We start from the raw sequence: 15,180 nt of genomic DNA, 5'->3' as shown, positions 1-15,180 counted from the left end.
TTCATCTTTAGCTGACTTATATTGTCAGTGTTTGACCGGCTACGAATTATCATAGGCTCTTAAAAGCCCACTCACGTTCAATAATTAAAGAAGTTGGTGTACGACAATGTAGTGGTGAGGGAAAAGTAATTTGCTTTGAAGCAGCCGGAAGAATGCGATCGCAAGGTATATAGGAAGTTGCTTTGGATAGGCTCGAATAGTACTAACAGCTAGGTTTTGAAAGTGTATTTTCCTCTTGTCTCTGTAGATGACCACCACATTACGCATGATTTAGACTCCCTGACCAAGACGCCGAATAATCTGTGGGATCCATGGCACTGGTCGACTGAGAACAACAATAGGGGAACAAGACACACTCAGAAGTTTAACTTCTATCGCCTCTTCCCAAGATACTCCCAGTAAATATTTGAAAATGATAAAAGCCGAGAGCAAAGGAGAAAGGGCGCTGAGGAGTGCGTCCCCGCATAGAAATGCTTACAAGTCGGACTTCCACGCTATTAAGTGTACTTTTGATGGGACGAAATCGGACGGTGCTGCAAAGTCATATGCAAATGGCTCTAACGACACACAGGAGGACACGAGGGGGAGGCATTTAGGCAATCGGATAAACAAGATAAAGAATATTTTCCTCCAGATGGATGGCCAGCAACAAGAGATTCAAGAGGTGAAAACAACTTTGAAAGCTGATTTGTCCCTGGTCTCCCCACCAAATGTGCCATTTGCAGTCACCACACACAAAACAAGTTTGAGCTGTGCCACTAGCCCAGAATCTCCAAGTCTAGACAAAACCCCCAAGGGAGAAGATGTCGAAGTTGACAAAACAGCTTTGGCAGAGAAGTTCTCTTCGACCAGGAAACTCTTTGAGAAGACTATCAAAGAACAACCCGCAGCGGAGAAGTCTCCCAACAGAGTTGTAAGCCGGGTGCCCCTGGGCAGTGTGTCTGATGGGGGGAAAAGTACCAGGAGATTGTCAGGGTCCACTGAAACTAGCAACATCAAAACAGAGCCTGGTCCCACTCCAGTGACGAGAAGCCAGCCAGATGAGAGGAGCGATACTGAGGAGACTAAACATGTGTCCAGGGTGTCACTGAAAGCTGGACCCATGTCCAGACGGCTAGACAACTTCATTGTGGACAGTGACAACGAGGCAAAAGCCACAGAGATGTTGTCTAAAGTATGCAGTCTCTCAGATCGCTCAATGCCTACATCTCCGACAAGGGACAGTTTTAACAAATCCACCATTCCAACAAATGATGCCACTAACAAACCTACCTCCATAGTTACCGGTGTCATTCTCAAACCAACTTCCCCATTCAATAACACTACTCACAAAACATTCCCAACAACAGCCAATGCCACTCCAAAGCCCATCTCCCCAGAGCCCGTATCCCCAGGTGGCCAAAGCGCTTACAAGCGCTCCCCTTCAACCAGTGACGGTTTCAGTAGACCATCTGTGGGTAGCGATGGAGTAAAACCCTCCAGTCCACCCCCCAGGGATCAAAAACAGCCTACTGTGTTTGCCAATAGCTTTTACAGTAGCAACAGGGCCAAAACCTCCAACAGTGCCAAGAGTGATGGGCATGTGGCACGGAGTCCCACCAGGGAAAAGCCACCTACCCAGGCCTCGTCTCTGGCTGGCATGGTCCGGGCTGAGCTCGTAGTGGTACAGAATGAGTCATCAGAGAGCGAGGAGAACGAAGGGGATAATATTGAAGACGATGTTTTTGAGGAAGTGCATGTTCAACCCCCAAAAGAGATCAAAGTTGAGCTAAAAGAATCGCCACCAAAGGCGATCAGTCAGAAGGATGACCACCATCAGCCAATCTCAGAGAAAGATGACGGCAAGGAGACAGAGATTACACTGGAGAAGGAAGAAGGAAGTCGATTTGAGGAGTCACGGCATGAATTGAAAGAGGAGTGGAGAGAAGACACGAATCCTGTAAATCAAACCGCGGATTACGAGGAGGAAAATGCGGAGGAGGAGGTTGCTGAGGAGGAACAGGGCAGAAGGGGCAAGATTTCCCCAGTGGCATATGGTAGAGAGAACACAGCATTTGTGGATGATGGGGATACTGACCAGACCCTCGAGGAGGAGAATGAAGAGCAGCTCTGTGAGGAGGAGTATGAGGAGGCCCCTGGGCTTTCAGATGATGAGGAGGAACCGGAACCACTGAGGAAGATCAAGTTTTCAACGTCACCGATACGGGTAAGCATGGAGAAGAGGGAATGTTACATTGATAATCTGAAGTGAAGTGAAGTTGATGTTAATTGCTTTCATTTTGGGGTCTTAGAGAATGTGAACCTTACTATATGGTTTCTATTCATGGTAGCTAGCTAGCTTTTGTCTGGCCTAAAAGTTCTGAGAGAGGTCAATTGTACATGTGGTAATATACTGGACAATGTCACAGCTGGCGCCCTTTTGGATCAAATTTATTAACCAAGGAAGTCTGCTTTCGCTCAGGTTGTTGACTTATTTGTGGAGGGCATTCTTTGGTGCCTTGATTGACAGATCACACATAGGAAATGAGTGTCTTTGTTACACATGATGATGTTATGACTGCTGTGGCACTGTATCAGGTGAAGCGTGTCATGGATGAGAACCCAAACTATGGGGTGTTTAAGCTTCTGTAATTACTGAGGCATTGCCTAAAGCTGGTGTGTCTGACGGTCACATATTTCTCTTGTTAACAATGTTGTGGATCTAGGCTAGTAGTAGTGGAGACATTTCCGGATGTTAGTCCAGAATGCTCCACGCTGTATTTATGGAAACATTGTTGACATTACATAAGGGGTCTGTGTGAACCCCAGCTGAATGAGGACAGTCGGGAGGGAACTGGAGTGACGTGGTGGAACCCTGACTTAACTGTACTGTACAGTATAAACAACCTCATCATGGCTCTTCCAGTGACTTGTTGATGGTTGGTTGGAGGCCTATTCTTGGGGAATTATGATTTCCATTCACTGTGAATCAGCCTTTGAACATTAGGATTGGGCAGTATTCAGACTTTCATACTGTTTCTGTACCATACTATATATATACATATATATATATATATCTATAGTACCAGTCAAAAGTTTGGACACCTACTCATTCAAGGGTTTTTCTTTATTTTTATACATTGTAGAATAATAGTAAAGACATCAACACTATGAAATAACACATATGGAAGCATGTAGTAACCAAAAAAGTGTTAAACAAATCAAAATATATTTGATATTCTTCAAAGTAGCCACCCTTTGCCTTGATAACAACTTTGCACACTCTTGGCATTCTCTCAACCAGCTTCACCTGGAATGCTTTTCCAACAGTCTTGAAGGAGTTCCCACATATGCTGAGTACTTGTTGGCTTCTTTTCCTTCACTCTGTGGTCCAACTCATCCCAAACCATCTCAATTGGGTTGAGGTCATGTGATTGGAGGCCAGGTCATCTGATGGAGCAATCCATCACTCTCCTTCTTGGTCAAATAACCCTTACACAGCCTGGAGGTGTGTTGCGTCATTGTCCAGTTGAAAAACAAATGGCAGTCCCACTAAGCGCAAACCAGATGGGATGGCGTTTCGCTGCAGAATGCTGTGGTAGCCATGCTGGTTAAGTGTGCCTTGAATTTTAAATACCTCACAGACAGTGTCACCAGCAAAGCAACCCCACACCATCACACCTCCTCCTCCATGCTTCACGGTGGGAATCACACATGTAGAGATCATCCTGCGTCTCACAAAGACACGGCGGTTGGAAACAAAAATCCCAAATTTGGACTCAAAGGACAGATTTCCACCGGTCTAATGTCCTTTGCTCATGTTTCTTGGCCCAAGCAAGTCTCTTCTTATTGATGTTCTTTAGTAGTGGTTTCTTTGCAGCAGTTCAACCATGAAAGCTTGATTCACGCAGTCTCTGCTGAACAGTTGATGTTGAGATGTGTCTGTTACTTGAACTCTGAAGCATTTTTTTGGGCTGAAATTAACTTATCCTCTGCAGCAGAGGTAACTCTGTGTCTTCCTTTCCTGTGGTGGTCCTCATGAGAGCCAGTTTCATCATAGCGCTTGATGGTTTTTGCGACTGCACTTGAATAAACTTTCAAAGGTCTTGAAATTGACTGACCTCATTTCTTAAAGTAATGATGGACTGTAGTTTCTCTTTACTTATTTGAGCTGTTATTGCCATAATATGGACTATTTTACCAAATAGGGTTATCTTCTGTATACCACCCCTACCTTGTCACAACACAACTGATTGGCTCAAACGCATTAAGGAAAGATTAACTTTTAACAAGGCACACTTGTTAATTGAAATGCATTCCAGGTGACTAGCTCATGTAGCTGGCTGAGAGAATGCCAAGAGCGTGCAAAGCTGTCATCAAGGCAAAGGGTGGCTACTTTTTAAAGAATATAACATACATTTTGAGTTGTTTAACACTTTTTTTGGTTACTATATGTGTTATTTCATAGTTTTGATGTTTTCACTATTATTCTACGTTGTAGAAAATAGTATAAATAAAGAAAAACCCTGGAGTAGGTGTGTTACATTTTTGACTGGTACTGTATGTATGTATTTATTTTTTAATTTACGCACAAGAATTTAGACAATCCAGGAGGGGATTGAATGTCTCTGCTGTAACCAAGAAGCTTCATCTTGACATGTAGCCGCTTAACTAGCAAGTTAGCAAATCAAATGCAAAGCTGGAGCCCTGAGCTGGATATCATTTATTGACACGTGTTGGATTTTAAAAAATGGTTATACTTAACCTATATACCGTAAAAGCAGTGGCGTAGCCCTCGCCACCGCAAGGCGAGGGTGCCCTCAACCCAAATGGTATTGAAAATCATATCGTCAGTATTTCGAAATTCCCCGGTATACGCTATAAACAGTATATCACCCAAGCCTAGTCAACATGTAAGGACTCTTGACCAACAAGACGTGTAGATGTTAATTCAACTCGTATGATCTCATTTTACTGACCGGTGCCAAGTCATTTCATGATAATGGTGGGGATAGTAAAATCAAGAATTCCCTATTTACTCTACCTTTTACGAGCGAGCGGAACTTAAATCCTTTTGGGAACAAACACATTCCTGCCCTCAGAACTCCCTCCTATCTATTGTGTTAATGATCCGCCTGGTCAATATGCTCAGTTCACTGCTGGTGAGTGACTTGAAGATGGTAAGCTAGAGGCTATTCTTATCTGTGCATGGCATTCTCCTTTACCACTGGCACTCATGGGAATGTAGGGCTGGGCGATATATCAAGTTAATTTAAATTTATGTTCATTCCTAATGCCTGTATCGCAGAATAGTATTTTATTTTTATGAGCGTTTATGTACGCTTGTTCTCACGTTGTCTTTTTGGTCTTGTTCGCTCCTTCTGTGCTGTGCACCTTCCCATTTACACCAGAGATCTGTATATATTGACGAGATGCTCATGTCTCCGCCCTAACAATGGGAGTCGTTGTCCCAAAAGCGGGAAGGCAGGTGACAATCTTAGGTTCAAAATAAGAGCATAGAAATGCATTGGGCTTATTTTGGACAGATTTTGGCGAGAGTGAAACCTCTTGCTTCACCTCTTTCACCCAAGCCTCTTCTCCTACCACTCACAACAACAACAGATGGGATATCCCATCTTCCTCTCTGACAAACGGTTTCAACTTGCTATTTGCATTTGAGGTTTGGTCCAACAGAATGGGTCATATGGACACAAACACATGGGAGACATTATTTTTCTGTAATAGATGAAGTTTCGAACCATAACCTTTTTTTAAATGTTTCAACTCCTCATGATTTGAAACAGAGCAGACACTACTGAAACAGATGTACCAATGAACATTCTGGAAAATGAATGCTCAGTTAGTCGCACGCGCATTATGGTACCACGTATCGCTAGCAGATTTTTAGTCAAATAAAGATTGTTATACTAGCTGTGTAATCTGTGTTTTATAAATGTGCAATAAGCGTAAAACAATTTATGTGAGGAATTGGCAACTTGTTCTCATTCTTTAGAAACAAGGCAGGCCATTTGATTTCAACATTTGAACGAACTGGACAGGCTAGCATGCTGTTCAAACAGTTGGAGACAGACAGAAGGTTGTGTTCATAACAATACAACTGTTAGCTGAATTCAGATCCAAATTAGCCAAACTTGAAATATAAATATTAGCTGGCTACTCACTAGCACGTGGACTTGTTTATGAGAATGGTGTTAATTGTCTATAATGCCTGCTACGTTACGTTATTAGTGAATGGTAAAATTTCTAACAAAAAGGGTATTTTTTTATAGACCAACCTGAAAGCTATTTCAGTGATTGTTTGGGGGAAAAACAGCAGATACAACTATTTTGATAAATAATGACATTATTAGTGGGTCTTATGGTTGTGGAATGCGTACACTACCGTTCAAAAGTTTGGGGTCACTTAGAAATGTCCTTGTTTTTGAAAGAAAAGCACTTTTTCCCCCTCCATCCCTCCAAAATTGATCTGAAATATAGTGTAAACGTTGTTAATGTTGTAAATGACTATTGTAGCTGGAAACGGCTGATTTCTAATGGAGTATCTACAGGGGCGTATAGAGGCCCATTATCAGCAACCATCACTCCTGTGTTCTAATGACACGTTGTGTTAGCTAAGTACTATTTAATGAAGCTGCCAATTGAGGACTTGTGAGGTGTCTGTTTCTCAAACTAGACACTAATGTACTTGTCTTCTTGCTCAGTTGTGCACTGGGGCCTCCCACTATTTCTATTCTGAGCCTGTTAGCACTGTTTTGTGAAGGGAGTAGTACACAGTGTTGTACGAGATCTTCCGTTTCTTGGCAATTTCTCACATGGAATAGCCTTCATTTCTCAGAACAAGAATAGACTGACTAGTTTCAGAAGAAAGTTATTTGTTTCTGGCCATTTTGAGCCTGTAATCGAACCCCCAAACATTTGAACGTAGTGTACGTTCAGCCTAATTTCACAAGCTCCGAAATCATTAGATTATTGCTGACTGTTTTTAAATGAAGTGTATTTGACCTTTTAATTGTACAACAAAGCTTATTTAGAGAAAACAAATATATATACAAATCGTGAATTGCCCATAGGTTTGAAAAATATTGAGATAGGGCTGGGCTATATGGCCTAAAACTAATTTGTGAAATGCGTCAAAATGAAGTGGGCTGGGCATGGGGGGTGTTGGGTGATATCTCCCATCAACGCAGCTTATCAACAATTTTGACAGATCAGGGGGAAAAAAATCACTTCAGGGCATTCCACAGCCTATATATTGGACAATGTTTATCCAGGGCCTCATGTGTTATCTCAGGGTGTGGATGGCCCCAATTGGCCTGACATAGGGTCCTAGGGAGGGGGTCCTGTGAGAGGGGGCCAGTAGCTGACATGGAGGACGACACAAACAGTGTGCTGCATCTGTCCTAGGGACGACATAGCAGAGATTAGCCTAGCTTTACACTTCACGTCATTGGGTTACAGTAGCAGTTCACATATTGATAGAGCTCAGTAACAGTGTGAGTGAAGAGAGATACACAAATGTGTTCAGAAATTCAAGCCATTGCAAACTCCATTATCAAACACTGTTTCAGTGAAGAATGCATTACTTCTAAACTCCTGTACAAACGATGGATCGATTTATGATCACCAGTCTTTTTGTCCAGGTAACGCTAAGGTTAAAGGGCGTCTCCTTGTTAGGATGTGACATCTGTTGGTTGACAGTGTTCTTCCCGTGGTTGTGAAATGGTGGATTCTTCGTTTTGGTCTTGCCCTGGCATGTGCTGCTCATCATTCTTCCCTCCTTGTTTCTCAATTCTAACAGGCTGAAGGTAGATAGCATGTCATGTGTCTGGGACAAAGTGTTTACTAGTTATTAATGAAAGATTGTTTTCCGCAAGCTTTTTTGCACCCTTAATTTTTTTAGCCTTCTATACTCCTTAGGTAGGGTGCCATCTGTAAAATGGTGGGTGTCCTATTTTAGATGAGTCATGATTGAACTGCTTCCAGACAGTTTGAAGTGGGCACGGCACTTTAGGTTTTCCTCAAGCATGCACTTCCTGAAAACACTCCACCCTGGAGTATCTCTTAACAACACGAGGATGAGATGCGTCTTCTGCTATGTGTTGACTCGAAAGTGGAATGCTTCCTCTGGTCTTTCCTTTAAACGTCAACGATGATATTGCAAGCAGGGAGGGCTTCTGTTACAATACTTAACAATTTGTTTCCACAATTGTAGCATTACTTGCCTAGAGAGTAAAGTTATGTAAGCGGAGTTCTTTCCCTCTCAAACAGGCCTCTCAGGAGAAAAGACACTCTCCTTTTGCAATAGGAGTAATTTCGGTGACAGGTTGGCCCTTGCTGTTGGTGTTTGAATATCAGTTGAAAAAGGGGATTGACTGTCTAATCACAACTGTTGTCTTTTTCAATTATCTGGAAAGCAGAAAGATTTGCATTTGACAGTTTGGTCTTCAACCGAAGCGTCTTTCCATTTCATTTTCAACACCAGTCTGTCCTCACCTCTAGTGGCACAATACAGAATGATTCTAGTTTACCTCACTAGTAGTGCTTGACTAGGGTATTCAGTCGACAATGCCTCAGACAGTGTGCTGGTTTGAGCTGGCCCTGCCTGGCGTCGTATGGTGGGCCACTCTGGAGCCCTGGCCTGCTATCAGAGGAGAGTTGAAGTGCTTTGTGCTATAGCCTGCAGCAGGATTTAGGTCTTTGTGTGCAACCTGAGCCTGTACAGAGGGGACCTGTCGTCTGAGGAAGAAAGGTCTTCTTTGTCAAGCTGCTGTTGGAGACTCCCATTCTGAACATGTCCCTTGACCGAGGCTCAAAAGACAGTTTGCAGCTGCACATATGGAGAGTTACTGTTTGTTTTTTGCAAATGATGGATTGTAAATTCGTTGAGACTGATTTTCAGACACCTGTACTCCTATCCCATTAGCTCTGTACTTAATCTGCTTGTTCGGCTTTGATGCATCTTTAAAAATAGAGGTTGTGCTTTACGTAAGGAATCTCAACTTAAGTTGACACTTTGTACCCATCAGAGGCTGAGTATTCCGGGCCTCCCGAGTGGCGCAGCGGTCTAAGGCACTGCATCGCAGTGTTGCGGCGTCACTACAGTCTGGGGTCATAACCGTCCGTGACCGGGAATCCCATAGAGCGGCGCACAAATGGCCCTGCGTCGTCTGGGTTAGGGGAGGGTTTGCCCAGGGGTGCTTTACTTGGCTCATCTCGCTCTAGCGACTCCTTGTGTCGGGCCGGGCGCCTGCAGGCTGACCTCGGTCATCAGTTGATCTGTGTTTCCTCTGACCAGTGGTGGGAAAAGTACCTAATTGTCGTCCTTGAGTAACAGTATAGCTACATTTTTTTTTTAATAGAAAGTTACTCAAGTAAAAGTCAGCCAGTAAAATACTACATGAGTAAAAGTCAAAGTATTTGGTTTAAAATATACTTAAGTATCAAAAGTAAATATCAATAAGAAAGAAATTCCTTATATTAAGCAAAGCAGGCGGCAATGTTTTCTTGTTTTTAAAATGTATGGATAGCCAGGGGCACACTCCAGCGCTCAGAAGTTATTTACAAAAGATGCATTTGTGTTTAGTGAGTCCGCCAGGCCAGAGGCAGTAGGGATGACCAGGTGTTCTCTTGATAAGTGCTTGAATTTGACAATTTTCCTGTCCTGCTGAGCACTCAAAATGTAATGAGTACTTTTGGGTGTCAGGGAAAATGTATGGAGTAAAAAGTACAATATATTCTTTAGGAATGTAGTGAAGTAAAAGTTGTCAAAAATATAAATGGTAAGTCGTTTTTTGGGGTATCTGTACTTTAAGTAGTACTTTACACCACTGACTCCGACACATTGTTGTAGCTGGTTTCCGGGTTAAGCGAGTGGGTGTTAAGAAGTGTGGCTTGACGGGTCATGTTTCGGAGGACACATGACTCACCCTTCGCCTCTCCCACAGCCAGTTGTGGAGTTGCAGCGACGAGACCAGATCGCAATCACAAAATTGTGGAGAATAAAGGTGTAAAAAAATGACTAACTATAAAAACAACAACAAAGAAGCTGAGTATTCCAACCTGAAGTGCTATAATGGTTATTTGAAGGTTAGGCTTAATTACAAGGTGACAATTATGTCAAAGTTACGTTGGACCTTTTTTGTCTACTGCCTGCTATACTACCCGGAGACTACCCACTGGCTTGTTGACACGTGCACACTGTCATATTTCTGTATGCCAGATAATATAGGGCAGACCACTTCTGCTCCTTGATTTACTGTAGTCGAAATGTCTGTATTGCCGCAGGTTCCTCAGTCAGCCAATGCATTAATGCAATGGTGGGGGGGAAATATCTTCATGTTAATATTTGGATAACAGAGCACCTAGATGGGGTGTTGGATACGATGTACTGCATTCCCATAGCAGCTGAGTCGGTAGTAGTCTGTTGCTGCAGCAGTCTCAACCTTCTGTACAGGCCTCGTGATAAATGGTCAACATAAACACTGGGGTTATACCTTAGTCTTTTCCACACGTTTTATCTTCAAGATATCTCTTTGCGCAATCGTTTTCGTATCGTTTTATGTCATATTGCGTAGCTTTTATTCTTACTTCAAAGAATGGCTGGGTGATCAATCAAATGAATTTGAATGCATGTTTTGGTGCGCTGTTCCAAATGCCTGTATCGCAAGAATCCTTAACATTCTCATCTGTTGCATCAGACTAATTGCTTTTTAAGGTAACTGGTTGTATGAATTTGGACTCTATCATCTCACAACTGTTCCAGAGTCTGTTTGGAATAGGCTATTTCTTTCTTGACAAGCTGACCAATAGAATAGGTCAACTTTTCTACTACAGGGGATAGTAGGTTGACAAAGGCCAGTGATTTTGCTGTTCGTTACTCGTCTTGCTGGCTGAGAGTTAGCAGTTATTCTAACATCTTCAAAGTGCACATCAGAATTCGGTAAGAAGGACCGCACATCATTCATCCTCGACTTGCATGTTCTGATTATATGAATTGCCCTAATATAAATGTGATTTCTGTCATTCTGAGCACAGTAGGTGGAAGCCCTAATCAGGTTACACAACCTATGCATATGGGTACGGTCAATTTCTCAAATGTCCGGTAAATTAAAATGCTGTTGGTCAAATGTCCGGCGCCATGTTTTCCTAATTGAAACCCAGTCATAGACAGACTTGAAAGCCAGATCGGTGATTATTGCAAAAAAAGCAGGTTAAACTAATTTGATCAAATAAAATGATTAGTGGGTCTTATGGTTTTGGAAGGCATATTTAGCCTTAATATAATTTTACAAGCCATTAATTCATTTGATTATACCTGACTGTATACCTGACTGAAATGCAGTGCATTGACCTTTTTTTAATTGTGCAACAAAGCTTATTTAGATCTTGAATCGCCCATAAATTTAAAAAAAAAATGCAATATGATTTTCAGGACATATCTCCCAGCCCTATTTCAAAGGGCTTTTGAAACATTTGATTGTGTCATAGGCAGAGGTAAGGAAAGGGTTAACTCCTCTGTTCTCCGTACAGTTGGAATTGTGTTTTCTAGGTGTGGCCTAATCTGAAGAAAATTATGGAGTGGTGTGACACACAGAGCTATGTTCAAACTGTGAACCACAGGTCTAACAAACAGCACACCCGGCAATCTGTATCTGCTGACATTCACATTCACCTTGACACCAATGCTATGACCACATGTTGTAGAATTATAGTAGAGAGCGGTAACACTCCCCAGTTCCAGGTGTGTTATTATCCTGTTGTAGATACTGTGTGCAGTACCGAGGTAAGTACACTGTAGTTTATCCAGTTAATTCACTGTCCAGAGAGGCTGACTAAACTATTGTACTGTGCTGCTCATTGCTGTTGAAGTCTGGGTAGACATTTGGAGTTTAGTTTTAGTTTTATTTTTTTATTTTTACAGGGACAGTGCACATTAATCAACGTTTCAGTAAAAGTGCCGGTTTTAGCCAGCCGGCTAATTTTCAACCGCAGTCCCTGGGCAGGTTATTAAAAACAATTACAATATAGACAATAGCAGCATAGAACAAGCAAGACATAGCAACATAGGACAAGCAAGACATAGCATACAGACAGAGCAACATAGGACAAGCAAGACGTAGCATACAGACAGAGCAACATAAAACAAAAAGCAGCAAGACAAAATTCATAAAAGCAACAAAGTGTTTCCACACCTCACAAGCTACAGACAACAGACAACATGGAAAGCGGCAACACACAGCTAGGGAGTTGGGAATGAGTTAATCTTCAGAGAAAAGCAAATTGGCACTGAGTATGGATCAACAATATTGTAGTTACTCCACAATACTAACCTAATTGACATTGTGGAAAGAAGGAAACAATATGTATCCTGTTTGCAACAAGGCACTGAAGTAATACTGCAGTAAATGTGGCAGAGCAATTACCTTTTTGTCCTGAATACAAAGTGCTATGTTTGGGGCAAATCCAATACTATAAGGACAGACGCTGGAGATGAGAAGCAGGTACAGGGAGTGAACATTTAGCCAACGGACAGCGTAAACATAAACAAAAATAATGCTGACACGGGGAACAAACTGAGGAGCAGACAGATGCATAGGGACAATCATCAAAGTAAGGGAGTCCAGGTGAGTCTAATGAGCGCTGATGCGCGTAATGATGGTGACAGGTGTGCGTTATGAAGGGCAGCCTGGTGCTGGAGAGCGGTAGCAGGCATGACAGTACACCCCCACCCGGCGTCCTAACCTGGGCGAGCCTGACGGGCTGGCTGAAGCGTAGAAGCCCGACGAGCCAGCTGAATCGTGGAGCCCGATGAACTGGCTGAGGCATGACGTGGGTTGGGCGCCTGCCGAGCCAACCGAGGCAAGTAAACCGCTCAGGCCAACTGAGGCACCCCCAGTTCCATCGGCGACGGAACCCGGACCCAACTTCACCAACAAAAACAAAAACTCCCTGATGCTTCACATATTGGTGTCAGCATTCTGTAAGGACAGACGCTGGAGATGAGAAGCAGGTACAGGGAGTGAACATTTAATAACCAACAAACGGAACAGAATACGGACAGGGGAAACTTAAACGACAATGCTAACATGGGGAACAAACTGAGGAGCAGACAGATATAGAGGGGCAATCAATAAAGTAAGGGAGTCCAATGAGCGCTGATGCGTGTAGTGATGGTGACAGGTGTGCGTAATGAAGGGCAGCCTGGTGCCCTCGAGCGCTAGAGAGGGAGAGCGGGAATAGGTGTGACAAATACAACACATTACTGAATATGACTATCCATATTTTCAAGCTTAGTGGTGGCTGCATCATGTTATGGGTATTCTTGTAATCATTAAGGACCGGGGAGTTTTTCGGAATTTAAAAAAAAAAAAAATGGATTGGATTGGAGCTAAGCACAGGCAAAATCGTAGAGGAAAACCTGGTTGTCTGCTTTACACCAGACACTGGGAGATTAATTCACCTTTCAGCAGGACAATGAACTAAAACACAAGGCTAGAGTTGCTCTACACTAGAGTTGCTCACCAAGAAGACAGTGAATGTTTCTGAGGGGCCGAGTTAAATCTTGAATTGACTTAAATCCACTTGAAAATCTATGGCAATATCTGAAAATGGTTGTCTAGTAAATGATCAACAACCAATTTGATAGAGCTTGAAATTATTTGAAAATAATAATTGGCAAATGTTGCACAATCCAGCTGTGGAGAGCTCTTACAGATGTACCCAGAAAGACTCTTACAGATGTAATTGCTGCCGATGGTGCTTCTACAAAGTATTGACTCAGGGGTGTGACTCATTATGTAAATTAGATAGATCTGTATTTAATTCAAAATACATTTGCAAAAAGAAATGTAAACATCTTTTCACTTTGTCGTTATGGGGTATTGAGTGTAGCTGGTGAGAAAAACATAACTTTCATGTGTAGTAAGTAAAGGGTTATGAATGCTTTCTGAAGGCACTGTACAGTGTCAATGTTTAGGATCACTATGTTTGATGTACAGTTACCAGATGACATGTCGTCATACCCTGGGTTGTTATGAACAGAATGAATCTATGACTCAGATTGCCAATTATAATGGGCTGTTTTTGGATAGCGTGAACAACAATCGGAATTGTGTGATGGCAGGGATGCAGTGCTGTGTTCCAAATAAAACTACAAGTGTGCTTGCTGTAGTTCCTCAACGGCACAGCTAGGAGAGCTAAAAAAAACACCTTATAGTTGAAGACTCTTCTTTGAGTCATAAAAGTGCATTGAGATTACTGTGCACACTTTGAAAAGGTGTGTGGCCACTTGGAGACACCAGTTAGACCTCACTCAAGCCATGTCATTTTTTGTCTTATGTTGCACCAACCCCACATTTTCCAGGAATGTTCCTATGATTTTACTCAATGTATCCAGTATATTTTCTGACTTGGTTATCCTGTTAGAGCTCTAGGGGCGCTATTTCATTTTTGGATAAAAAACGTTCCCGTTTTAAGCGCGATATTTTGTCACGAAAAGATATTCTTGACAGTTTTGGAAAGAAAACACTCTAAAGTTTCAGAATCTGCAAAGATTTTGTCTGTAAGTGCCCCAGAACTCATTCTACAGGCGAAACCAAGATGATGCATCAACCAGGAATTAGCAGAATTTCTGAAGCTCTGTTTTCCATTGTCTCCTTATATGGCTGTGATTGCGCAAGGAATGAGCCTACACTTTCTGTCGTTCGCCCAAGGTCTTAGCAGCATTGTGACGTATTTGTAGGCATATCATTGGAAGATTGACCATAAGAGACTACATTTTCCAAGTGTCCGCCTGGTGTCCTGCGTCGAATTCGGTGCGCAATTGCCAGCTGCTTCTACTTTACCATTTGATTCAGGGGAGAAAGCATGAGTCCAAGAACGATGTATCAATGAAGAGATATGTGAAAAACACCTTGATGATTGATTCTAAACAACGTTTGCCATGTTTTCAGTCGATATTATGGAGTTAATTTGGAAAAAAGTTCGCGTTTTGAGGACTGAATTTTCAGATTTTTTTTGGTAGCCAAATGTGATGTATAAAACGGAGCTATTTCTAATACACAAGGAATCTTTTTGGAAAAACTGAGCATCTGCTATCTGAGAGTATCCTCATTGAAAACATCAGAAGTTCTTCAAAGGTAAATTATTTTATTTGAAGGCTTTTATGTTTTTGTTAATGTT

The 15,180-nt window shown here is 42.3% G+C and overlaps 1 protein-coding gene across 5 annotated transcripts in view; it reads left to right on the top strand.

The window, feature by feature from the left end:
• The window catches only part of ppp1r9ala (protein phosphatase 1 regulatory subunit 9A-like A), a 50,600-nt gene that overhangs the window by 352 nt on the left and 35,068 nt on the right, over positions 1 to 15,180 (top strand). For all 5 annotated transcript variants that reach the window (XM_090229766.1, XM_021597169.3, XM_090229764.1 and 2 more), the window contains exon 2: positions 248 to 2,206. In XM_090229766.1, coding sequence (XP_090085892.1) covers positions 413 to 2,206 — 1,794 coding nt within the window. In that variant the 5' untranslated portion in view covers positions 248 to 412. The remainder of the gene's footprint in view (positions 1 to 247; positions 2,207 to 15,180) is intronic.

The sequence above is a fragment of the Oncorhynchus mykiss genome, chromosome 3 (assembly GCF_057628025.1).
Source record: "Oncorhynchus mykiss isolate SJ-2025 chromosome 3, ASM5762802v1, whole genome shotgun sequence".
In the NCBI taxonomy this organism is placed as follows: domain Eukaryota; kingdom Metazoa; phylum Chordata; class Actinopteri; order Salmoniformes; family Salmonidae; genus Oncorhynchus; species Oncorhynchus mykiss.
Note: the sequence above shows the minus strand (reverse complement) of the source record. Positions and strands in the feature narration are given on the sequence as shown.